At 39.3% G+C, this 26487-nt stretch overlaps 1 protein-coding gene across 3 annotated transcripts in view; it reads right to left on the bottom strand.

Annotated features, from left to right (window-relative positions):
* Positions 1-26487, bottom strand: part of BEGAIN (brain enriched guanylate kinase associated) — a 149979-nt gene that overhangs the window by 5789 nt on the left and 117703 nt on the right. For all 3 annotated transcript variants that reach the window (XM_053946890.1, XM_053946891.1, XM_053946893.1), the window contains one exon: positions 3191-3298. In XM_053946890.1, coding sequence (XP_053802865.1) covers positions 3191-3298 — 108 coding nt within the window. The remainder of the gene's footprint in view (positions 1-3190; positions 3299-26487) is intronic.

The raw sequence follows: 26487 nt of genomic DNA, 5'->3' as shown, positions 1-26487 counted from the left end.
ATGAGACTGTGAGAGAAATTAATTACAGAAATATACATTGTGTTGGTTTTAAAAAAGGGAGACTCTTTATCCTTTTGATATTTCTGGATGGTTCCTGGCTTCTTTAATATCTTGCAGAATGTAGCTATAAAAATATATTAAATCTCACTGCAAATATTTGATGCTGCAGAACAGAATATTTTCACTGGGCAAGAAATTACCGTGAGAATTCCACACAAGGAAGGAGAGAATTTAAGCAAGCTTCTTATACTATCTTGGTATTGAATGGCTCCCACAGCCTATTTAATGGGAAAATTCAGCACACAGATTTGCCCTTCACTTAAATTTAATTTAGCACACATGACTGTGTAACTGTATCCTTCAACTGGTATCTCTGGCTCCCTGAAGGTAGGAGTTGTATTTTGATTTTTCCTTTTCCTTATCTAGCTGCATTAAAACAAAGGTTGGCTTCAAAAGTTGACTTTATAGGTGGGCAGAGATGAGATATACAAAGCATGAAAGTGCTATGGGCACTGGGCTGTGTTAATCTGTAAAAATTAGTATGTGTTTGTAGACAAAAGGTGTGGAAAACTGATATAATTTGGATTTTCTCTGCTGTTAATATCATAATTTTATTGCATGCCAGTTTTTATGGCTACATCAATTCTCTTAAAAACGCTCAAAGAAATCTTCTGTGAAAAAGAAAGTTCCTCTGTTTTAAAGGAAAATTTTAAGGTATTCTGTAATAAGAGAAGCAACAAGATCTTCTTGTGAGTCTTTCAGTGATGGGGTTAGTTGTCCTGTGAACATTAGTTCATATTTTTTCACATTCAAGGACCTTTAGACACTTTTGTTTTGTGATTTTTTTTCTCTGTCTTTGTGAGATTTTGTACATGCCCCTTCTGCTTCAAATGTACTGTATTCATTTATGTGGATCTTAAATTTTATATTAGGACACACTATTTTCATTCCTGAAAAAGAACCCAAGATTTCAATTTAGTGGTAAAATCTGTTGCACGTGCATGTGACTTTGATATGTTGCATATACATTAAACCCAACATATATTGCTGCACAATGTATAGCACAGACAGGTACCCCGAGTCCCATATGGCATTTCCAGGCACACAAAAATGGTATCTCTCCAGAACCTAATCCTTTCTTCAAAAGCTCTGTGCCTCTCTTTCTGCTCAGTGGTTGTCATGGAGAGCACAAGAAGCATTTCTGACACTTTATTTTTAGCAGCTTTAAAAATTACTACAGAAAAATTACATGTGAGCTACATGTGCCACGTGTACCTTGTTCTCAACCTGCTGGGCCAAGCCATGTGACTGGAGTGACCTTCTCTCCTTTAATATTTGCCTGAATGGAAAACAGCCATATCTGTGGCAACTAGAACAATAATTAATGCCAGAAGTGTTTCCCACAGTTTAAAATATGTTTTTGTATCGAAAGCATCATTTTACATTTCTGTCAGAAGAGAGACGGAAAATATAATTGAAGAAAGAAATATTGCTGAGATAAAAACTTTCTTCCCATGTAAGATTCGTCAGTTTATCACTTCTGTACTTACTAGGTATAATATTAGTGGTTTGTTTTGTAGTCCTTTATTTTAAAATTTGGAATATAACCTTTACTCTTATTAGTGATACTACACATAGTCATAGATTATCCTGAGCTGGAAGGGACCCACAAAGATCATCAAGTCCAACTCCTGGCCCTGCACAGCACTATCCCCAAGAGTCACGCCCTGTGCCTGAGAGCATTGTACAAACACTGCCTGAGCTCTGTCAGGCTCGGTGCTGTGACCAGTGCACTGGGGAGCCGTTCCAGTGCCCAACCACCCTCTGGGTGAAGAACCTTTTCCTGATATCCAACCTAAATCTCCCCTGACTTAATTTCATGCTATTTTCTCAAGACCTGCAAGGGCAGAACTTCGTCCATGAACCAACCTCAAGTCTGAAGGAGTGGTATTGTTATTTGATGCCTCTGGACATATTCTAGTGCTCAGAGTAAAACTATGAGTACTGAAAACACTTCAAATGTGGGTTCAAACCTGACTCCATGAAGTAGTATAAATGCATGCCTACTTAAGGAGAGAATTCTGCAACTTTCTTCCACCTCTATTTTAAATAAAAAAAAAAAACTCCATTGATTTCAGATGTGCTTCCAAAACCTGGATGTAGCCCATTATTTTTACCACACTCTGTTACTTATAGCTGTTAGAATTATGAAGTAACTCTTTCAACTCAACTTCTATAAAAGTTAGGGGTCAGATTGGGAACTTTTTATTTCAGTTGGAAAGCTGTTAATTGCACAGGCAAAGTTCACATCAACAGGCATTTTAATGATATTAAATGCTCCCAGCTATGATTAAGAGTACATGTGAAATATGGGAAGATTGAATGTAAGATGCTGGAAAATAAGTGCTAACAGAAACATGTCTTCTGTAGATTAATTTTTTATTAAATGTGGAAGGAATGGCACAATAATGAACTAAATGCCTGCAATATTCCTCTCTTTGCTGTCTTTGAGGTTTGTCTCAGGAAGGATTTAATGAGCTTGTTGCCAGCTGCACTACTCATGCCATTTTTCAGTAGTGTTTAATGAGATTGAGGGTGACAATTGCCAGAGATGTTCCCTATTTTGTCCCACACAGAGACAGGTACATTTTTACACACGAACAACTGCTGGGGATAGCCTGGCTCCTCCTCCCTGCAGGAGTGGTCTGAGTGACCAGGCTGGGTCAGTCCTGCCTTCTGCTAGCAGAGCTGGCTTGTGTGGGGCTTTTGCTGAGCAAAGACTAAAAGATCAAAGAATTTCAGGAAATGTAGGGCTCTACTCTGTGCCAAAAATCCTTCTGATGAGTCCCCATTCCACACATCTGTCCCTGCAACAGCTCTGGCCATGTGCTTGCACCAATTTGCTGTACTGATGGCAAAATCAATGTGGGAATATTGCCATTTATTAGAATATTTTTTCATCAGTTTCAGGCTACATGTAAGGAATGAAATGAAAAGTCTCACCACAACCACATAGCATAAGGAGAGCTGGATTTACAAAATGATGGGAACAAACAAACATGAATTTTAACTGTTGAGGTGACAGGTTACACTTTATACAAACATAAAATACTATTCTATAATTTCATGGGAAGTGCAAGACCTAATTTGTTTCTGAATATAATCTCAAAATGAATAATTAAATACTTACATTGTCTTCTGACAACTTATCTATCGTCACCTTGGCTTCTATTAAGTGATTATTGAGTGCAATTATTTCATGGCTCAAAGCCCGTTTTTCCTCTTCGTAATGTTGACCCTGCATAGAAAATGGAGTGGTCAGTGTTTTTTCTACTGTCAGAATATTTCAAATAAAGATCCACTATTTGATGTCATTCTCAAATCCAGAGAAAAGCACAATAGACCAACATTTCTTTTTTCTTTCTTCTTGCCCCCCCCCCCCCCATTTATTTTCTCCATTATTTTGCTTAGGAGATGAGGTAAAGTTCTTTAGAACTATGGAAGTCAGACTGAGCTCATGTTAGGAACCTTCACAGAAGGCTCCAGTTAGCCTGTGCAAAAGCATTATATTGAGTATCAATCAACACATCCCTTCCTAGTCACAGGACAGGGTCTCTAACATGGAAGGCACTGGAACTGCTCTTTTACTACAAGAATGTTTCACTTATGCTATTATTTCCCATGCTCATAAGGAAGGAAGAACAATATTTAAAAAGAAAAGCAGTTGTGTTTGAGCCAATTTCATTTTAGCTGTTGACTGTTCTGGCAGATTTAAAAGCCCTGATTAAGGTTGTTCATTTCTCAAGGTGAATGTTTACCTGATTGCAGGGTTAGCACTCATTAGCAGAACACAATCCACTGTGGCATATCAGGAAAACAGTCTGATTCAAATTTCTTTCTGCCCACTAATTTAATCTTGTTACCAGTAGGATGTAACTCTTTATTAAAAATGCAAAGAGATCAGTGGAAATAATGAAATGCCAGTGGGTCTTTCCCACCTTTTGTTTCATTTTGATATGCAGTGCTTATTGTACTGCTTCTCATATCAAAAATCATTGTGTACCAGTCATTTATAACCCTGCCTCCAGCCTTACATTGGTGTTAATAAGTATGGTAGCTTCTAGGTGCTCTGAAATCAAGGCATCTTCTGTGCACTCAGAGCTGCAACAAGAAGGTTTGAAAAATATCTTGAGGGTCTTTTAGATAGATACATTGCCAAAAGAGCAGAAAGTAGGGTAAACCCTAATATACATCTATTTTGTTTAGTGAACTCAATTCAGTGACACATTCAGTCTCAGTGGAGCTGAGCAATAGGACAAGAGGCAACAGGTGGAAACTGGAACATGGGAAGTTCAATTGAATATGAGGAAGGAATTCTGTACTGTGAGGGTGGCTGAGCAGTGGAGCAGGGTGCCCATAGAGGCTGAGGAGATATTAAAAATCTCCCTGGACACAATTCTGAGTCAAGTGCTCCAGAGTACCCTACTTGAGCAGGGAGATTGGACTAGATCTCCAAGTGGATCTAGTGGATCCACTTCTAGTGAAGTGGTCCCCTCCAACCTCAACCATTCTGTGATTCTGTGAATGTCACTTCCCATTTTTAGTAGTGAAAGACTGAAATTTCCCAAATGCAATATTGCCAGGGTCACACAAAAATCTTCTATCAACACACACTTGACATTGTCAGCTAATTGACAGCAAGGGGAATTGGGTGTTTTCAAGTCTGAATGAATATCAAGGTTAATTATCCAGCTGCAAAGCACCAGCCTGTATTAAAGGAGGGTGATTAAACTGGAAGTGGCAGCTCTCATCCTAAGCTGCTATTTAAAGAAAAACACCTTCTCAAATGGTCTAAGCAAACCCACAGCTTGCTTTAAACTGTGCAGATATGATTGAAGTGTCTTTGTGAAGGTCTGGACTGGTCTATTTTAGTGTCAGTTTTCTGTGGACTGTCTGTTCCCTGCTGTTGCCAGCCCTCTGTCCCGACAGTCCAAGTCTGGAGGCTGGCTCAGGCTTGACACCTCTCCCCTCCTTGTTGCCATTGATCAGGCACTCCTGCCTAGAGATTTCCTCATGGAAGGCCAAAGTGCAGCTTTGAGAGCTTGCAAGGCTCCAACCTTAGTGATTTTAACCAGACATAGGGCTATGTTTTTTAATTAGGCAGATCAACGTGGTTTTATATGAGACCCTTAACTCTCATTGATTTTATAGTGAACTGAACAACCAGGCACTTTGTAAACCTCCTGGCCATCTGTGCACCTCTAAAAATCTGTCTCCTTTGGGACTGTGACTGAAGATTACATTTGCAGAGGTATTTAGCTGTGTAATGAGGTAGACAAGTGACTACCTAAGTACCTGCAAAAAATATGTCCCCTCAATTTTTGAAGTAATTTCATGCATTTGAAGGATCCAGGTCCACTGAGTACAGACATAATCTTCCAAATAACCATTTGTATGGAAGATTTTATCAGTCCTTCTATGACAAGTTGTCATACCAGGACAGCTGATTTGTAGAACTCTGTTGCTCTAAATATCTCTGATCTTAGCAACTGTTGCTCTTGCCTAGCCAAATTGAACTTTACTCATTCTATTTTGCAGTTCAGGCGAGAATATCTGATCGAGGATTTATAGTTTTCAGGAGAAAAACTAATAAGGCAGCAGATTCAGGCATTGGAAGCACTACTTTCCACTGCATTTGAGTAATGCTGAATCTGGCTGAACTATGATTTCATTTTATTTCACTTATGATAACATTTCGATGATGTTTCCCAGACTTTGTATCTGCTCAAGTGTGACTTTAAAAGACATTCTATATTTATTGAACTGTAAAACTCATCTCAGTTCAAATTTATACTATACAGGTCAGCAGGTGGACACCAAAGTAATAAACACCTCAGTAGTGCCATGGAGAAGAGGGAATAAGAAGGAAAGGCCAGTCCCAATCTTCTCCACCATTATTAGTTCACTTCTTTCTCTTGAAATCAATGTCGTTAACAAGAGCAAAGAGTCTGTTTTAATGTGGCAAAATGAGGTAGCCTAAAGGTGGGCAGGACACTGAAATCCTTTGGCATATTGGCCACACCCTGTGTGTCCATCTTTGGAAGTTCAGGTCTTCAGCCAGACATTTTTATGGTGCAGTGGTGGCAACAAGAGGACAAGGGCTTAATCCTGACACCACTTATGGGAGAGCAGTGCAGCTGGAAGAGACAGTATGGTAGTGTTGGATTGCTGGTCACTGGGGGCTGCAACTTTGAGCTCTCCACTTGCAGTCAAGCAATCATTTTCAGCATCAGATTGTCAGAGAGGCATGAAAGGAGGATGGGAATCATATTATCAATGCTATGATCATGAGTTACAAATATAAATGCTTATTTTACTTGTAACCACTTTTGGCAGATCCCTCTATTTCTGGTAGCTTATAGAAGCTTGGTCCTCCTACTCTACCACAAGGCTGGTGACCCCTCCTCCCTCCTTTTGGCACTGCTTTCTGCTCTGCAGGTGCTAATACCCTGTCTCTCAAAACTCAGTAGTGAATTAAATCAGTGGTGTTATTGATATGCTTCAGCTGGGCTAAGATTTCCTGAAGTCCACTCCAAAATGCCAGAGCTACAGACTACAGTGGTCTGAGTGGCTGGTGGATCCTTGTTCAGAAACCTTTGTTGAGTCAGCTCTGTGTATCTGCCCCCCTCATCCCTTGACACAGAGCCAGCACACGAGAACACAGCTCTGTAGAGTCTGACTAACACAAGAGAACTACAGTCATGTGCCCACATCTGACTCAGATCAGATTTGTTCTGCTGGGTGAATCCAGCAGTCACAGCACCTAGGCTGAGGGCACCTTGCTCTCTCCTGGACTTACCATGACCCTCAGTGCATCCTTATCAGATCTGAGGAAGGGATTGAATATCTGTTCTTCCCAAAGGAACCAAATTATATAATAAAATATATAATGTCTGTCTGGAACCTTAGGGCCTTTTTTATAATTTGCATCTATCACAGTGAAAAACATCCCTCATATATTTATAGATCCATAAAAATATAAGTTGATGCTTTCAAAAGTGTTTGGTGCCATCTAGTCCCTACATCTGAAATCTGTGATATAAATGGGGTGAAAAGAATTTTGCTAGGTTGATTCAGTATGAAATAATTAATAGATAAGTGTATTTTTAAAAGTAACAAAAGTTGGATGAAAAGATCTGCTTATTTTGCATATTAGTGGATCCATAAAGGTTACTGCTCTAGTCCTCCAGCAGCAATGGGCAGGCTAAAAGTTCTCTCTCTGGTAATGTTTCAGTCTCCCTTCATTGCTTTCCAGCAGCTGGAGGGTGTCCTACCATGAAGCAGTGTCAGCCTATTAGTCAAGGCTTGGCTGCTTCCTGTGGTCTCTGCTGTCTTGAGGGAGCTCTGATATGTAGAGACCTCTGGAAAGCAGCCTCAGATTTGCAAATGGGAATTGCTGGTCTGTGGAAATGTCAGACTTTTCAAACTTGGCAAAGTAAATCTTAATGTTCCTGTAAAGAACATTTCTGTGGATGCAATTTCAATACTACAGTGACAATAATGTAATGGTAGTATTGACCAGCAGGGTGTTAGTGGCCAGCAGTATTCCTTTGGAAATACTTCTTAATAAGTAATGCCCAAATGACAGACAGAAAGAGAGGGAGAGACTTTTTCTGTTACAAATACCACCAGAGTGATACTGGTATCCCATCCTGAATGCCTTGATAGAGGTTTACTATGGTGTTTTTAGATGAAGAATACAGGCAGAATTTTGTTCTTTTTTCTCTACTTGTCGAGGAGGAACATAACACTTTGACAGGAGACATTCCCCACCTTTGTGGACCAGTGTAACACTGTTAACTCAGTACTTTTCTCCTAGACCAGCAGTCACAATCTTTTCACTGCTTATGCTTTAAGGTATCTGCTAAGAAAATGCAGAGGGTTGACTGTTCTGTGGATTGTAGTCAGCAAACCAGTGCTGACTGTACAAGTGGGGACATACTTTCAAAACAAACTCTGTATGTTTTATGGTGATATTTTATAACTTCATTGAAATCATCTTATGAAAGACAAAACTGAGCAGTTGAAGATGACAAACTGGGAGGAGTGGCTGGAAGAGCAGCTGCCCTCCACAGGGACCTCACAGGCTGGAGAAATGGCCTGACAGAAACTTCATGAATTTCAAGGAGAGGTACAAAATCCTGCACCTGGGGAGGAACAGCCCCTTGCACCAATGCATGCCGCCCAGCATATCCTACAGCTTTTAGGAAAAGGATTGGGAGGTCCTGGTGGATACCATGTTGAACACAAGCCACCAGTGTGTTTCCTTGCTGCAAAGAAGGCCAAAGGTACCCCTGGGCTGCATTAGGCAGTGTTGCCAGCATGTTGAGGGAGATGATTCTTCCCTTCAGCACTGCTGTGGCCACACCCAGAGTACTGTGTCCAGTTCAGGCTTCTCAGTACAGGTGGATAAAGACTTTACTGGAGAGAGCCTATGGCCATACTGGAGAGAGTCTTAGAAATGGCCAGGAAGATGATTAAGGGATTGGAGCATCATTTTTCTGAGGAAACACTGAGAGAGCTGGGACTGTTTAGCCTGGAGAAAACACAGCTTGAGTGGGATCTAATCAAATGTGGACACATATCCAAAGGGAGGGTGCAAAGAGGACAGAGCCAGGCTCTCTTCAGAGGTGCCCAGTGACAGGACAAGAAGCAATGGGCACAATACCAGTGGCACAACACACGAAACTTCAGCAGTGCCATCTGAACATAGAAAACTCTTAAACTGTTGAGGGTGACTGAGCACTGAAAAAGGTTCCCCAGAGATATTGTAGAGTTTTCCACTCCTGGAGATACTAAAAAACTGTCTGGACATGGTCCTTGATGACCTGCTGCAGGTGTTTGAACAGGGAGTTTGAAGCAGATGATGCCCAGATATCCCTTCAAACCTCAACCATTCTGTCCTTCTATGAGTTCTGTAGTGCATGGCTACCACATCTCATTGGACTGCTGTGATCACTGGGGTGGTTATGATATGATAGTTTAAATTTCTGTTATTAGGAAATGCTGATATTTGCATATAAGTAAGTGCTCTTATTTTTATGGAGAGATGATTTAATAAATGATGAATACATCTCTAGGTCCTAATAAAATTGAGAACAAGTGGAATATGCATAGACTGTGGTACAAGTTCACTTATGTTTTTCCCTGGTATTTCATCAAGACTTCAAACAGACCCCAGATTTGACTGGGTGTGTGTGAATGCCTGTCTTCTGGAGTCAGTGATGCAACATCTAGTTATTAGTGATAATTACAGCAATCATGGAGGACGTGAGTGTGTTATCTATCATGAAGAAAGGGCCCCCAGATGCCTTGTGCATTCCCAGTGATAGTTCAATGACAGCACTTCAATGATGAGTGAGGATGAATTTGTTTTATAGCATCTGTCATGTACGTATCTCGTATTCTGGTGAGAAATTAATAAAAATGACCATTCTTTGTGGAATGGAAGATTAGGAGATTATGCAATGGTCTCTCCCACGAGGTGTGGAAACATTTCAGTGCTGCAGAGGATACTAATATGGATTATTTCAAGCTTAGGTGCACTCTTCTTCCCATGCAGATGTGTCATGGTCTCAGCTGAGCAAGGCAGTGCTCAAACCAAGGGACCTCTTATCTTGGAAGCAGAGTCTTAAATAGAAACATATGTGGTGGTGGGCCTGGCTAGGCCAGGGTTATAGCCAGCAAGGTAAAGAAAACAAGAATGAGAAATGTGGTGGAAATAAAACCTTTTTTCCTCATGTAACTCTGAAAGTTAACAGCTGCTCTATTTGCAGTCCTTCCCTGCAGACCATATGCATAACTTGTTTTATCAATTGGCTCATAAAGAAGCAAAAGATGGTTTAGATTTGCAGGAATTATTGGATAGTCTTTGCAGTAATGCCTGATTTTAAGCATGCTAGTTTCTGCTCTGCAGATCTTCATGTTTTTATGGCAGATGACACGCAGGCAGATGTGCCTGTTTATGGATGCTCTGTGTGAGTTTATCTGCCAGTGAAGATCAGTGGATATCCCCTACTCACACTCACTTGCACCCATGGGCAGAAACTGTAATAAAAAGAGTCAACTGACAAGATCAGAAGAGCAAATAATAATGAAAGACTTTTCAATGAATAATGAGATTGTATCAACTGATACCAGTTCAAGACATGATCCTTGGTGTGCAGGATTTGGTGCTGATAATTGCAGCATGAAAGCAACACTTAATAAACATTAAATTTTTAGTTTTACTTCTCTGCATAACAATCTTATTTTGGTTTAACAGTAAAATGAGTATCCAAAGGAGTTGTTCACTTACAGATTCACTGAACCCACAAGTCTATTTAAAAATGTGCATCTTTACAAGCAAAAGAGGAAAAGAGCCAAATGTTTAGCAGATTTATGAGGTAATTCTTTATCAAGTTACAAACAAAACTGCAGGAACGTGTAGGGATCTATGCAGAGGCTATGGCAGCATCCTGATTGCACTTCATCATCTACCCCTGTCTCATCTTTGCTTCCCACTGCAGTAATCCCCAGGATGCCCATCCTTGTCTCAATATCTCTTCAAAATGCTAATAGAGCCTGGCTTTCAGGAATTCTGATACATTATGGTAAGGAGCAATGACTAATTCATTATATTTATCCTACAGAATATTAGATATTTATTTAAAGTGATTTTCTGTTGCCAAGCTGTCAAGGTTGCAGGCAAGGCTGCATTCTTCAGAGACAAATGGATGGCACTATGGATTTGAAAATAGCCATTTTTATGGGCAGGTCAGAGAAAATATGTTGTTGATGTGTCTTTTGCCTTAGGCTTTACCTATTGCAAATTTCTATGTCATGTTGGAGTTTTTCCACATGAAGAAGACAGTGGCAAAAACATTATTCTAATGTGACAGGCCTTTCTTATGATGAACACATGGGATAAAAGGAAGTGACAGATGTATGACTCTTGGATTGGCCCAGAAAGAGACTGGATTGTCCTTGCCCACAGCTTAATTTTATCTTTTTTAATGCTATTTTTAACTCCTCCTAGGAGCTCAGCAAAATAATTTAAAAGAATTACATGGTCATAGTGAAATGAAAGGAATGGAGACTTCAGCTGAGCCAGTGGTAAGGAGCAAAATGTTTTGCAAAAAGAAAAAGAAGTCGTGTGAATGGGTAGAAAAGGAGAAGTTCCTCTGCTGGAGGCCACACAAGGTAGGCTCTTCAGCCTTGTAGCTTGAAGCTGTCACTCGAAGGACTGTTTGCCTGACACTCAAACTTTCCAGCCACAAAGGCTCCTCTGTGGAAATAGAGAGACTGGATACTACTTAAATGAACTACTTAGGTGGTCTAGAAAGAGGAGGTGGCACTAATTTCTAGGAGTAAAGGAGTAAAATGATCTAGGAGGAAAAATATCATATTCTGAATTTTGGAATATTCATTCATATTAATTGCAGATTATTTTAATATGCAAGTGAATTCTAATTAGAGTTGACTACCTAAACAAGGACAATTTCCCAACCAAATAAAAATAGCAAGGACTAGATTATTTACAGTATTTTACTCTTTAATAATTTGTTCTGCTCTAGGAATTTTGAAATTCACATTTCCTGTCACTTTTTGACACTTTCTTTTAATAATGAGTTGTGGAGAAGAAAACTCCAAGTCCCTTCCTTTCCCCCGTGACTAAAGGAATGGTTTATCTAAATGCTCTCTGGGGAGCTAAAGTACTTCTCTCTCAGAAATTTTTTCTCTGATATATCACATTCCTGTGACAAAGGCTGACTTTTCCTCTCTGGGTTCACCCTTGCACTTGAGTGCACAGAATCCATTCTTGCAATGAAGACCTGTGATGAGCTGGATTTGTGCCCAAGCCCTGCATGGACCCTGCACAGCCCAGAGCCAGCCCAGCAGCTTTGCCCTCCTTACAGAGCTTGTCACAGTGGCAAACCTGCTATTATTGCTGCATTACTGTTATACCTCAGGCTTCTCTCTCCTCACCACTCCACATCTTGGGCACTTCCTCACATGGATTTTGACCTTTCTAAATAAATTCATGTCCAATGTGTGCATGTCTTTATATTCTGTTCCCCTAATCTCTTGTATCTGTTTAATATACATTGCAACGTCCCCTGGGGTATTGATTGGGAAGATTTGGTACGCCGTCTGAAAAATGTTAAGTGTAGTACAGGGAATAAACATAATGTACTTATGTCTTTTCTATGTGAATTAGCCTCTCCTGTTTTTTTTAATTAAAATATATCTCTGCTATTTACTTTGTAAAATCTCATGTTGGGTAAAGGTATTTAAGGTTTGGTGTTTCCCCTCCCCCCACCCCAATCAACCCCAGATCCTTGAGAGCATTTTGAGAAAATCCCAATAAGCTCTTTTCAAGGCAAAGCAGGGGAGATCCATTAAAATAAAATACTCTGTTCAAATATCCAGCCCCTCAGACCCTGTTAAATAGTGTCTTTTTGGCAGCATCCCAATTCAAACTGCCATAACCAAGTATAATGACTACATAAAATAACTATTAAAAAAAAAAAGTATAGAAAAAGAAAGAGCCACTATGCAAATTCCTTGAACAAAGAAAGAATTTTGCTCCCAACCCTGCTAGTAGCTTACTCAAGACTTTGTCTCTTAATGCAGTTTGGGGGGTTGGTATTGTAGCTATATTTAATATGAATTTAATTGGGGCTCTTTGGAATTGCTGAGGAGCCCTGCAGGGAGGGGCAGGTGGGACTGTGCCAGAGAGCTGGAGTGGTGTTTGCTGCAGGTTGTGGGAGGCTTTGCTGGATAGAGCCACATTTGATCCCCACAATGGGGGAGCCTGTTTGTGCTCACTAGGGCTGGAGGACTAAACTCTCCTGGCAGAAGCAAGGCTGCAGAACGGATTGCTTGCTGTAACTGATTAAGTTGTACTATAAGGGAAGTGCAGCACTTCCTTCCCATCTGACTGCTGGGATCAAATCCAAAGAAAATTAAAGAAGGATATATTTTTATAAACAAGCAGATAGGAAACTCACTGCAGTGTGTTTCTTGAGTTGATATTCAGGATGGTCATTTTAGCTGTTGTCCCCAGAGACTACCTTTAGATCAAGAGAAATGTGACAACCTTTGTTCCATGTCATAAGATCAGCTGTCTTGAATCAGCACTCCTCTCATGTGCCATTTCAGAGCTTTGCTGAAACTTCATTTGCCTCCTTAATTATCTCGAGTTATACTGTAACTCCACAATCTTTTTTTCCCAGTAGTGAATCTGGTTTAAAAGGCTGCCACATAACAGTTCATGGCCCCATCAGCTGTGCTGGTACAACTTTGTCCATCCTGAAAGTCAGACTGACCCTTCAAAATTGAAAAGCCCTTTGTTTGGGAAAGAGATATTTTAAAGTATTTTTTCCATTAAGAAAAGTGTACATGGATTCAATAACCTCAGTATTTCTCCATGGCATTCAGAGATCTGGCTCACAGTTTAAATATTTTCCAATGACATTCCAAGATTCAGTTTTCTTTTGCCCTGGAGCCTGGCAAAAAAATTGAACACTGTGATTCCTTAATTCCATTTATTATAGCTATTCATATATTTCCTAATAATATTAAGTCTCTCAGGTATTCTTTTCACAGCAGCTTAGAAATATTAATATCCTCTTGAGAAGAGGCTAAAGCAAACCTTCCCTCATTTATATGTCAGGGGTGTCATTGTCCAGGTCTAAGCCAGCCACCTTCCTGCCTTCATTCAATCAGCATAGAGATTTCTTCAAAGCATGAAATTCCTCATTGCATGGTGATTTTTTTTTTTTTTTTTTTTTTTTTTTTGAGGAGCATCTCTCCAATGGTGCCTGCTTCTCTCCACTGGCTGATAAAGATGCTGAGGATAATAATGCTTCAGACATACACATGCAAAATAGACATCTAGCATGTAGATATCTAAAAGTGGGTAAAATGAAGCTTACTTTGAGTAACTAGCTCAATGACACACAGGTCATGTTTGGCAGAGGCAAGGACTGAATCCATATCTCCCAAGACATAAATCTAGTAATTCATGGGAAGCTTGCTTTTCCGGGCCTGTAGCTGTCCCAGGGAAGAGCAGCATGGAGAGATTTTGCAACTAATGTGACTTTAGCTGAGACAGGCTTCTGTAAGTTGATTGTAATGACCTGTTTGATGGGAAAGCCTCAAGAAATGAAGAATATGCTATTTCCCTGGATACCAGGAGCTCTATGCCTCTGCATGTGCTAACAGTTTTCTCTCTTTGAGCAGGTCTGGATCCTGAGTGTACTCCTTGTTTTGCCTGATTAAAAAGCTGTCTGATATTTAGCATTTTCTCTCTGTGAGAGAAAAGACACTTATATTAGTGAAGACACTTATATTAGACAGTTTTCTTTCTCCACTGCAGTAAACACGTCATCTGCCTGAGTCTCTTGCTGAGGCAGGTTCTTCACTTCTCAGTCTTTCTAATTTTCAGACAACTTGAAGGACTTTACAAACCCTCTAAAAATTGTCAATACCAGAACTTCAACCACTGTCTTCAAAGTGGACTTTCTTTTGTCTGAAACAGTGGCAAAATTATCATTCTGCTCTATTCACTTCTGTCATGGTTATACAAATACTACTTTTGTTATTTCTGTCATGGCTTGCTGCTGGGTGCTCATGTGGATTTGTTCAACCAGCCTGACTTTCAGAGTCAGTGACCTTTCCTGACTCCCTCCTTTCCAGAGCACAACCCATTCCCTTTACTTCTTCCTTCCCACTTCCTTTTGCATTATGGTCTGCAAAGCACCCTTGTAGATCTTGTACTTTTAAATGTCTGGGTAAAAATATCTTTTGACCGAATGGGAATGTCTTATGGATGGTACTGGTCATTTGAATTGATTTGCTTATCTACATTTAACAACATTACTAATCTTTTTTATCTCATTTTATCAGCAATAATTTTGTGTTTACTTTTAGGACCCTGTTGAAAACATAGATTTGTGCTAAGACCTGTTCCAATCACTGAGCTGTCCTGCTCCTGTCCTCTGAACAGACTCTTTTAAATGGAAATACCACAGTGCCTGCTGCTTTTTGAGGTGACTTTTACTGCAACCCTTCTGCTAACTGCTTTTGATATTGTATCATGTTTATTTAGTAATCACAATCATGTGAAGTGGTACTTGTCAATTCTTACTATCCAAATAGATCTACTCAATTGCCTTTACAAAAGAAATAGTGGTTCACATAATTTTTCCTAAAAATATATTGACTTCCATTATTTATACTCTTCTGATTTAATTTTCCAGTAGCTGAACAACATACACAGTGAGTTTGTGTTCTCTACAACCTCAATTTGCCCCATTCTATGCTTGACCTCTTGGATGTTGGTACAGTTGGTTCAGAATTATCTCTACATTCAGAATCTTATTTAAAATTAACATCAGCTTAACACATTAGAATGTATTTCTAATTTAGTTTGGAGTAGGAAGCTGGGAATCTGTTCAGCTGGTTCTTTTATGAGTCTTAGGTGGAAATTTATGTAGGCTCTTCTTTTTTATAAGAAGGATTTTGCGAGTGTTTGCTAAGACACATTGCTTAACATTGTCTGTAGTTTCCAGTGAATTTGGAAGTTGGGTTGCAATCTCTAGTAAAAAAAATCTCTGAGTAGAAAAAGCCTTAAAGCAAAGAGTGGCACGAGGGCTCTGCCTCCCACCAAGGGCAGCCAAGTGAGAAGGGAAAGGTGCCCATCTGTTTTCTGGCTCATGTGGCAAGGCAAGGACTTCATGTGCCATGAAACAGCCCAGTTACGTCAGAATGAAGCATTTCCTTGCAAACGTGGTGCAAGAAGCACATTAAAGCTACTGTACACTCAGGAGGGAGCTGCTGCACGTTTGGACTGCACAGAGCCAGAGGGACAATATGGGGGACCTTTGCCCAGCACAATTGTCCTTGAGGCTCACCCCAACAGCAGAAGCATTTAAATGCATTTAAATCCCTGGGTGCTGCACAGGGAGATTTTGGAAATTTCTTCTGGAAAACATCAGAGATTAAAACTGTCCGTAATGAACTTCTCTAATTTTGACACCCCTGATTTCTTTTCTTAACTGTGGTGTCTGTCAGGTGCCATTGATTTGAAAGTTAGTTGCTGTTTATAACCATTTCATTTACTTTCAGAGGCAGCTCTCTAGAAACAGAGAAAGGCAAAACCTAAGCCCCAAACCAAAATGAAAACCACAAAATTTCCTGGTAAACACAGAACATTAAAATATTTTTTTTTCTCTTTTGGTAATTTGTGTTTATTTTCCACTTCTTTAGGGGATGGTCCTTCAGTCATGGACACTGAAATAATTTGACAGCTATTCCCCTCCTGCCAAAAGAATACAAAAAGCCCTGGGAGCCTGGTAGGTAAGCTGTACTCTGCCATTAAGAAAATGAGATTTAATGCCTTAACCAAGTCCTCTTTCACTGTGAAGAATACAGCTTTACTGGTTTATGGAAAACATAAGTATTGGGCAGGATATTAGGCGCCTGAACCTGTCAGAAGAGGAAAGAAAAAGACTCAGAGTTGTGAACACACTGTTTAACCCTTAGGGCTTTGATCTTAGGAAGGAACTTTAGAGAGACTTTTTTTAAATCATAGTTGAGGATGAAATGAGAAATATTTGACAGTGAATAGACCCTAAAAACCTGAAGACTAGAAGCCAGACCCCAGTGCATCAGTCTACAAAATCTCTTGTCCTTCTGGTCCTGTTGATTGTCTTCTGGTTCCTTCCATCTCACTGTTCAAAAGTATTTCTAGGAACATAATTTTGAATTCAGTGAAACTTTTAATCTAGTTAGTCTGATTTTTGTCCTCAGCCATTGGTTTATGACTTTTGTTTATGACTTGGTTTATTGGCTTTTGTTTTCCTTGTATTTACACATTTTTCTGTTTGAATTTATCCTCCACATAATGTAGTACATTGCATGTACTAATTGTCTTCAGAATTGACATCTAATTTACTGGTGCTTTTTTTAATGCTTCCTGTCATAACATCTTATGCTTGAAAAGTCTAGATATCATTTGCTTTTCAGCTTCTGAGATTTATTTATTGAGAGAAATGTGCTAATGTGGATGGACACTGAAGAGCTGTGTTGATTCTCATTAGTGATAAGAAATTTGTCAAGGCTTTAAACAACATCTCTGATTGTTAGAATGGTTCTTTTATCCCGATTTTTAGCTCCATCTTTGAATCTTAACAAATATCCTTTCTGTTCTGCCACACCAAACTGAGAGAATTAATACTTTCCCCATCCATGAGTATATTTTGGCTGAGTAAGAGGCCAAACTTCAGGTAATCTGACAGCTAGAAAGTGATGTTGGATGCCTCTGCACTAGTCTGAAGTTTCATCAGAAGTCATAAGAGCTGTACTAAGAGATAAGGAGATCCTGTTCATTCTGAATTAAAACTTTGTAAAATCTCCTTCTGTAACTTGCTGTGGTAAGGAAACCTCCTGGTTGCTCCAGAATCTAGCTCCAGTAAATGTGTAAAGTCATCAGCAAAACAACAGTTTTGTTCTCTCTCAATTTGTCTTAAACCACTGTAGGAAAATATAACTTAATATAGATATTTTAAATTTTTTGAAGTATATTTTAATCCACATAGGTAGGAGGAAAAAACTGCTTTCATTGAAGGCAATAGAAGAGTTATACTATTTAAACCTCATCACAGCCTGTGCTAACTGGTTTTGGTGCTAAAACTAGGCACTATTGGAAGGTACAGAAACACTTCCTACCACCCTGGCAGGATTTCAAAGTCCATATTTTCCAGCAGATTATATGCAGAAGGTTGATTCTCAGCAATGTCTTAATTGCTGTTTGATAGTTAACAAAGATGCAGCTTAAGAGCTGGCAGGAGATGCCATGGCAGATTTTAGGTTCTCTAGATCTGCCTGTGTAAAGATCCAGGCATTCATAAATAATTTAGCCAACTCAGTCAAAACAACTTGTTTTTTTAATAGTTTTTCTATACCAGCAAGAAGACCACTGTGATCACTCATCTGATCCATCTAGCTTCTGTCATAAATATTTCAGTCAGCAATTCCTGTGCTTGAAGAATACAATTTTTGTTTTCTATTGGTAAATAACTGCCAGAAGAGCCTGCAGAAAGCTGGCTGACACTTCAGGAGGAGATTGTTGCTTAGCTGGAGAAGGCTGAGTCTGATGCGTGTCCTCTGCATGTCCTGGTTCTGTAAGAACCACCCTGGAGGCATCTCAGTGCTCCACGTGGCTGAAGGTCATCACCAGAGCAACTTGTCTAGTCCTTGGGCTTGGCATCTTGGGAGATCTTTGAGCTGTGGTGCTCTGCTTTCAGTGGACATGTGAGTCTGTCCAGTCTTCCTTGAGAAGTCCTTGTCAGGGTTTACCCCATGCCAGCCTCAGAGAGAAGAAAAGCTGCCCTTGAACAGGGCTTAGACCACTGTAGGAGAATATAACTTAGGCTACTCAGGGCTTTGTCATGAGGGTGGATGGGCATGTGAGGACTATAGGAGAAATGGAAATGAAAAATGCACGTGAAACAGTGAGATAGATCTTTAAGCTGTACCACATGTCATTTTCACTGTCACTGTCAGGTGACCATGGACTTGTTAGAATCTTAGAATTGAAAACCTTAATGCATTCTTTATAGGAACAAAAGCTCCTGAATTATGCAGCAGACTAAAATGTTCCTACTACAGGTGACTCAGCTTCTAGATGCATTATTTAGAGTCCTATGATATCAGTCTGCTGCTATGGAACTGTAATCTATACCTCCCTTTTTCACTGGTGTCTCTTTACAAATCCTAAATCTAATTGCAATCATTGAAAACAGTCCTACAAAGAGACTTCTGCAGTTTGCATTCATCTTCATCCACCTTTGCAGCTGCCTCCAGCAGTGTTTTCAGTATACAGTAGAACTGATACTGACTCCTTTCTAATTTTGGAGAATGAAGGCTGGAACCATATTTGCATTTCTAGTCTAGAAAAGACATTTCAAGAACACCTAAACTCTGCTGAGGGACTGTCTGGAAGATGTGGAGCAACATCAGGACAGCAGTTTAAGATGCTCAAGTGCTCTGTGAAAAGGAAGGAAGAGGTGGAAACAGAACCTTGCAGGTTTGAACTATATGCCAAGACAGAGCCCTGTACCTTATCTCAGGTCAGGGTTTTAATGATTATGTGATGCAGATGCACAAAAAAAAAAGCTTAAGTTATGGCTTATCTTCAAGCTTCAATCAGTAAACCACTGAACAGAAGCTACACATCTCATATCACTTGAACAACTTCTGCACCTCTAGAAGGTCACAGAAATGTCTGGAAGGGACCTCAAAGATCATCTAGTACAGATGTGTATTTCTTTTTGTTGTTGTTGTAGTGTTGCTTAAATAAAGTGGCCTTAACATATTAAAATCTTCAGGGATTATCTCTAAGATAATTTTACATTATCTCTAAGACATTTTACATTAATAATCTGTTACTATAAGGTTTTCTTCAAATTGACACTCTAAAAACTCTGACTTGTATTTCAAAATGCAATGGAGAAATCAATTTTAAAATAGAATTTGCTTTCTAGGCTTAAACATGAAAGCTATTACCCTATGCTCATAGCATGAATGAGATATACCACATTTCTTTCAAGAGAGGATTACAAATCAACAATCTCATTAGGATAAAATATGGTGCCAGAACAGAGCTGACGAGAGAACCATTTTATTATTGTACCACTTGTTTTGAGGATGAACAGGAATTTCCAAATTAAGGAATCAAGTGTGTGTTTGCGTAACCTTTGAACCTTTTCATAACACTGATGTTAATTTCTCTCTTCTCTCAAATTTCATTTTTAAAGGCACTTTTAATGGCACTCCTTAAAGTGGAAAAAATATGACTGGCTATTTCTATAGTGATTGCAGACAATGCCACCTCCTGACTACTGGAAAGAAGTGTTGGATAACAGTCAGAACTGAAAAGTGAGTTAGAACAGCAAATGTGCTCATTTTTCAGCTCCCCAACTACATGCAACAGAACTGCTTGATGATATTTACTACCAGGCCCCATTCTCAAAGTTACTCTAAGTTACTCTGTATATTAACCTGAGCAGGATCCTGAAAGCCATATAGTTGCCCTGGTATTTCTAACTATGGAAAACCAAGGGTTAACAAGCACTGAATATATTTGGAAAATGAATGGCATGAGAGTGCAGAGGAGCTAATTAATGCTCCTACCTTTTCAAATGCCTGCTGAGATCAGGACAAGAAAAATGTGTTTTGCCCTTTAAGAAAAAATTGAAAACAATGTCAATTATGACAGTAGTATTGGAAGAAAAAAAGCAGGTGCCATATGGTGTTATGGCACATACAGGCACTACAAGGATGATTGCTCACTAAAATGAATAGAAATTAATGAAGGCATGTTACAGCTTCCCCTAGTATTGTAGTTGTGCTTGGGAGATTTATTCATGAATCAGAACCCCAGTAAAGAGCAAAATGCCAAGTAGAGAAGAAAAATGAACAGATCTCAGGTTCAGTGGGGATCATCCTAAGCATTCCTGAGCCAAATCCTATGTTCTAGTAGAAAGGAACCTAGTTTTGTTAGTTAGGAGAGCCCTTTAGGATTTGTGCTTCTACACCTGCATAATTCTTTTGAATTCTTCCTTGAAACCTGACTCTTGCCAAAGACAGAGAATTCTTTGACCTCATCAACTACTGGAAAAACTGTCAGGTTTCTGATACATCAGCTAATATTTATACATTTTGTATGAACAGAGCTCAGGAGTGATAGGTGGGGAGTGCTGCCTTGCATAGGAGATCTCTGCTGTCTCAGAGATGCTGATGCTTATCTCTGTGTGGTTACATGGTCGTGCTCAGAAGAGGAAAAGTTACTTTTTGTGCTCTATTTTAGGCATCTCTCTGTCTTTGTCTGGATATTGCAGTTCTGTATCAAAACTGAGTATGCTGGTAATTTTTGATATGTCCTCTTAGCCTTCCTATTTGCTTTGCTTTGCTCTCTCTCCCCCCACTACCTCCTCTTTCAAGCAATCAGCCTCTGTCACTTTTGCCTTAGCCAGACTCAGCCTGCAGCCAGCTGGCTTTCAGCTGACTCCCTGACTTCTGTGAAATATTCTGTGGATTCCTCTAGCTTAGATTATTTGTTGTAAGCTCTCAGCATGCCTTTGTTTTCACTTCTGGCACAGAACATGGTCCCTGAAAGAGTACATGATGTGAAAGAAAAGCCGTCATCTGCTGCTGAGTCAACACACTCAAGTGTGTGAATCCAAGGGAAGAAGTCCTACAACTGCAGAACACTTCTAAAAATTTGACCTTTGTCTCCATGAGTCTCAAAGTTCTTTAGAAGTCTGTCACTGCCCATACAAAGGCATTGACTACAGAGCAATGCTCAGAAAATGCTGAGCTGGAGGCCAAAGGTGCATTGGACTAGAGGGGACCCCACGAGTTAATGACTCTCACTTCTTGCTGTTCCAGCCAGGCTGGAAGTGCTGACCCTAAACTGATCACACTTCAGCATCAATGTGACTAAGCAGTGGAAATGATCCTAATAAAAGTTGTTCTAGTCCTCTGGGGATTTGCAACCTTTGTCTAATATTCAGGCTATATTTATTAAAGGCTAATGAGTATCCATTTGTTATTGCAGCAGAAGTGTCTTTTAGTTTAAATAGCTTTATAGAAACTTAGACTGATGAGTTTATAGAAAGCAGTTTGAATTCCCACAACCTTTATTCTCTTAGGCCACACAAGCAAGCATCTTTTAATCTCATCTCAGAAGATAAATTCTTCATTTCCTTGATTATTGTAGTTCTGTTACACAGCAAATTAATCTTCCTTGCATCTGATGCCCGAGACTGCATACTGTATTCCAGATGGCCTCATCATGGTCTTGTTCTCTAAAAATGCCTCACAAGGGACATCTGAAACCAAATGATTTTCCAACTATGATTGACTAATCAAGCCAGAATTTTATTGCTTTCTGGCACCTCCAGTGGGCAATCCCCAATTTATAGCATATTTTTTTCATTAGTTGAGAGCACAGTTTTGTCCTGCCTGTGGGTGGGCACGTCTGAGCAAAGTGGGGAAGAAAAGTGCCTTTGCTGCTCAGTAAAGTGGCTGCAGCCAGTGGAGTGACAGAGACAGTTTCCCCAAAAAATTGATTCGTGTTCTATCTGATGTGGAAAGTGCTAATCTATTTCTATTGACTACAGAAGCAACAAGGGAATTTCATGTTCCTAAATTTGGTGACTTAGATAGATGGGCTGACCCTGGCTAAAGATGTGCACTGCAAAATTTCATCCTCTTCCTGTGAGCCAGGGGCACATATTCTCTTCTGTGCTTCCCAGTTCCCACCACAGCAGCACAACTGATGGAACTGATATAGGACTAATTGTAGGAAGGTTTTATTATATTTTCTTTCTCTGATCATAAAACTCAGTTCTCTAGAAGGACAGTGGTTCAGCTGCCTTTTCACTTAGCATGATCATATCCTGTTGCCATGTGGTAATGTTCTATTTTGTATCTTCTGTATGACTGTGCTTCACTGCTCTTTGGGCTATCTTGAACATCAATTTCTTCATTCTTCTTTAAACAACTTACTTTATTCTTGTGCTACTATTTACACAGACAAGGTTTGTTTTGTTACATGTTTTGGTTTCCCTTGTGTAGTCTAACATACCTTTAGTTTTGGCAATTATTTATATGATTTATGACAAACAAGTTTCTCCTTCCAAGCCTCTCAGATTCTCTGTTTATTCAAAATATTACCTGCAAGGAAACTTCCCATTCAGTGAATCTCAGAAATGCTCTATACATTTTTTCCTCCTAATCTGCAGGGCATAATCCTGTATCCTTGATTTCAAGAGCTTTCAGACCTTTTTAACATTCCAGATTCTTGAATTCTTTAGTCCAGTTAAACAGCCCTTTTAATTCTCCTGAATTCTACCAGTCTAGATCAATATTCCTCTCTGATATTCGCTGTTAATTCCAAAGTGAGATCTGCACATACAAACTTGTTACTCTGTTTCTGAGGTATCTCCCAAAAGAGAAAAGACTGTTTTTCTGTACATTTTTTCCTTAGTGGCAACCATTTGAGTGTTTCCACAAGCTAGTAGTGGTTGAGATTCTCAAACTAACTTTCCTTGGGGTTCATCATATCCTCTTTACAACTGCATGGGCCTTCCCTGTGCCATGGTAGTGACTAAGCAGCTTCCTTTAACTGCATTCTCTGCTCTCAGTGGAAAACATCTCCAACAGATATTCTGATAAAAATTAGAGGCAAATAAGGAAGAAAAGAAATGAACTTGCATTATGCTACACTTATAACTGTGGTTGCAACTGTTCCCATGACAATCAGTGAATTAGTTTCAGTCTAACCAGTATCACACATTTCAATTTACTGGATTTTAGTTACTTCTTCTATTTTATTGGGAGAATTGTGGAAGAAAAATCTTATATCTTGGGAACTGTTCTTTCAGGCCATTCACATCACTGTGAGAGGAACAATTTCTCAATTATCCTTCCAAGTTTATAAATACAGCTCAGACAAAATTATATCTCTTGTGGGGAGAGAATGAAATAAAAGATAGGTATTTTTTACCCAGAATTCAGTCATCTAACTGTGTGACTTGCAACTAGATTGAAGTAATTGCACTGAAATTATGAGATGTGTAAAAGCAGAAGGACTTGGAAAATTTAGGGATTCAGTTTTTAGGTTTACAGTGCTATCCACAGCAAGTGATTATCCAAGCTCTGTTTTTTCTTACAATTTATTACACAGTCCTTCGGTATATGTGTCGTTCCTAATAGACCAGAGACTGAGAAGAGGTCTTTAAAACTCAAGATTTGAGATAAAAGTGATCCTGTAAGGGTAAGGCTTGAAAAAGACTTGTGTCTCCTGGTGGCACAGAGAGGATACATATGCTCATTTAAAATAAACCATGAGCTTTGGACTTTGCTTGACAGCTTATTTGGTTGACAGTTTAATTTCTGGTGTGCTCTCTGTCTCTCTCCTTTTCTCCTTCGCTCCCTGCCTCCTCCCCACTGAAATTAAAGGTAGGACCTTGGAGATCTCTATTTGATCATCCAGTCAAACTTCTGTGAGATGTGATTTCTTTCTCAGTTTGTGTCTTGGGATGTTTGGCTGAAGGTAATTTTATCTCCTTGGACCATGTTAAAGGAGGTTTGGGATTTCAGCTATGCTTGTAGGAACTAATTAATAGGTCATACACATGTCATTGGAAGGAAATGTTTACCCCTAATTTTGAAAATAAGGTAAATTTGAAGATTTCTTCATCCTCACAGGAGGAAAAAAATGTCTGCTACAAGACCACTTGCATGTACCTTTTAATTAGATTATTTAATCAAGATGCTTTTGATTTGAACATTGTTGTTTTGTATTGCAGTCTGGAGAGACTGATCAGTCTGAGATTCAACTCCCCATGGATATCCAACAACCCTTGGCTGCAAAGCAGGATGGTCTTGTAAACTACCTGGAAAAGTCTCTTAAGGGCTGTCTCAGAGCATTCCATAATCTGGAATTTGTATTTCAGCTCCATTTCAATTCTTTAACTCTTTGCTCACTGGAAAAGAAAATAAACCTTTACTGCTGTTCTGCCATTCTATACAGGCATTTGTGTATTTCAAGCACATAGGAATTTATGTAAAATACAAGCTGGTGATTTAAATTGGGTTGTAGGAAGAGCACTGGGAAAGGCTGAACAAATAAAATAGAACTAGTTCATTCATCATTTTAACAGCATTTGCCTTGGCTCATAAAGAGAGTGGCAGCTTCTATTGCTCATACAAGGACTTATGCCACTATTAAAGAATGATGCCTCAGCTACTTCTGCTCTAAACTGCAGTGTATGACAAACCCCAGTGGACAGAATTCTATTTAATAGTTAGCACCTAAATGCTAACTAATAAAGCAAAGTGGAAGGGTAGTGCTTAGAAGCAGCAATTGCAATATTAAAACCTGATTTTAGGGAGAAAAATAGACAAAACTTTAGGCTCTGCATATTGAAATGTTAGATGTTTCCAGATTAAAATCTGTTGACTTTTACAAATTCATGTTGCATTAAAACAGAAAGATTTAATAGGATTAAAACTTCATTGAAACATGACTTTGGCTCTAAAAACTTAGGTGATATGACTTAGTCACTGTGGGGAAATCTTGCTAGATACTCTCCTAAGTTTTCCTAAACTCATCTCTGACTTTCACCAATCTCTGCATCCAAGGTTTTAAAGAATATCCTGTCAAATCATATAGGCTCCCACAGATTCAGAACTTCTGCTGCAAAAATGAAGGATGAGTGAGAGAGACAAGCTTGCTGATTTTGGCTAACAATGCCCTTTCAGAACTGCTCCCTTCAGACAACTGCAATGTAGAGAGCTCCTGCACATTTCTCCTTTGTGAAATGGGATCCCTGGGCTGCTGATGTATCCTGTAGTCTATTTTTGCTCTGAATCACTGTTGTACCTCATGGGAACTGTTGTTCATTCAAGGCAGATGGTGCAGAGAAGTCATCCAGACAAGGACCCAAATGGCAAATCCCTGAGATACTTTGGTGCTGTTTCTGACACAGAGTGTTCAGTTGAATCTGCAGTTACAAACTGAACACCCTTCTATTCTAGAAAACTATTTTCTAGATGAAAAGGTGAAGTTTGCCCTCAATAATCTGACACTGCTTGAGAAAAAGGATTCAGTATCATCATTTTGGAGATCAAGCATCAGACTGGGTAATTTTCCACTGAAAAGTAGTTTAACCAAAGCCTTTCCATCAGTTTTATAAAAAGTCTTCTAGGATTTTATTTTCTGTTCCCACTAAGTTAAAATTACTTCCTCAGAGAACAAGGTGAATGCCTGTCTATCTTGGATGTTCCCAAATCATATCCCAACTCTTATGAATCTTTACTGATACCTTTATTTATGAGTTTCCCCCTTGAGAATAGCTGGGGGTAGCTCCTAATTGGCTGCTGAGGCCTTCAGTACAAATGGAGTTGCAATTTGCTAATGGGCTATGTAGGAAAGGATGGGTCAGGAAAAGCTGTGGGAGGTGAATATAAAAATGGCCTGGTAATGTATCTAACCAGGGAGGAAAGAAATACGAGCTTTTTGTCTCTCACATTTGTTGTATTTTCATGGCTATTTTCCTTCCTTTTAATGTATTTTCCTTCTGGCCTAAAGGTTGCATCAGCTTATGTATTCCAAGCCATTTTAATGAAACCAATAAAAGGTCTAAACAAGAAAAGAACTGTAGGGTAGGGGTACATCTACCCTACTATCTAGTTGAGAGCAGAAGTGCCCAGGGTAGTGTACAAGAACAGACCAAGCACAGAGTCTTTATTTCCCAGAATATCCCCCAGACTCTAGGAATTTTTAATTAAATTACTTCCTTACTTATAGGTGATACTATAACAAAGTAATAATTTCATATTGTTTTCTTAAACCAGATGTGGTTTTAA

This window comes from Vidua chalybeata, chromosome 6, assembly GCF_026979565.1.
Source record: "Vidua chalybeata isolate OUT-0048 chromosome 6, bVidCha1 merged haplotype, whole genome shotgun sequence".
Classification (NCBI taxonomy): domain Eukaryota; kingdom Metazoa; phylum Chordata; class Aves; order Passeriformes; family Viduidae; genus Vidua; species Vidua chalybeata.
The sequence above is the reverse complement of the archived record's forward strand: the minus strand, read 5'-3'. Positions and strand labels throughout refer to the sequence as shown.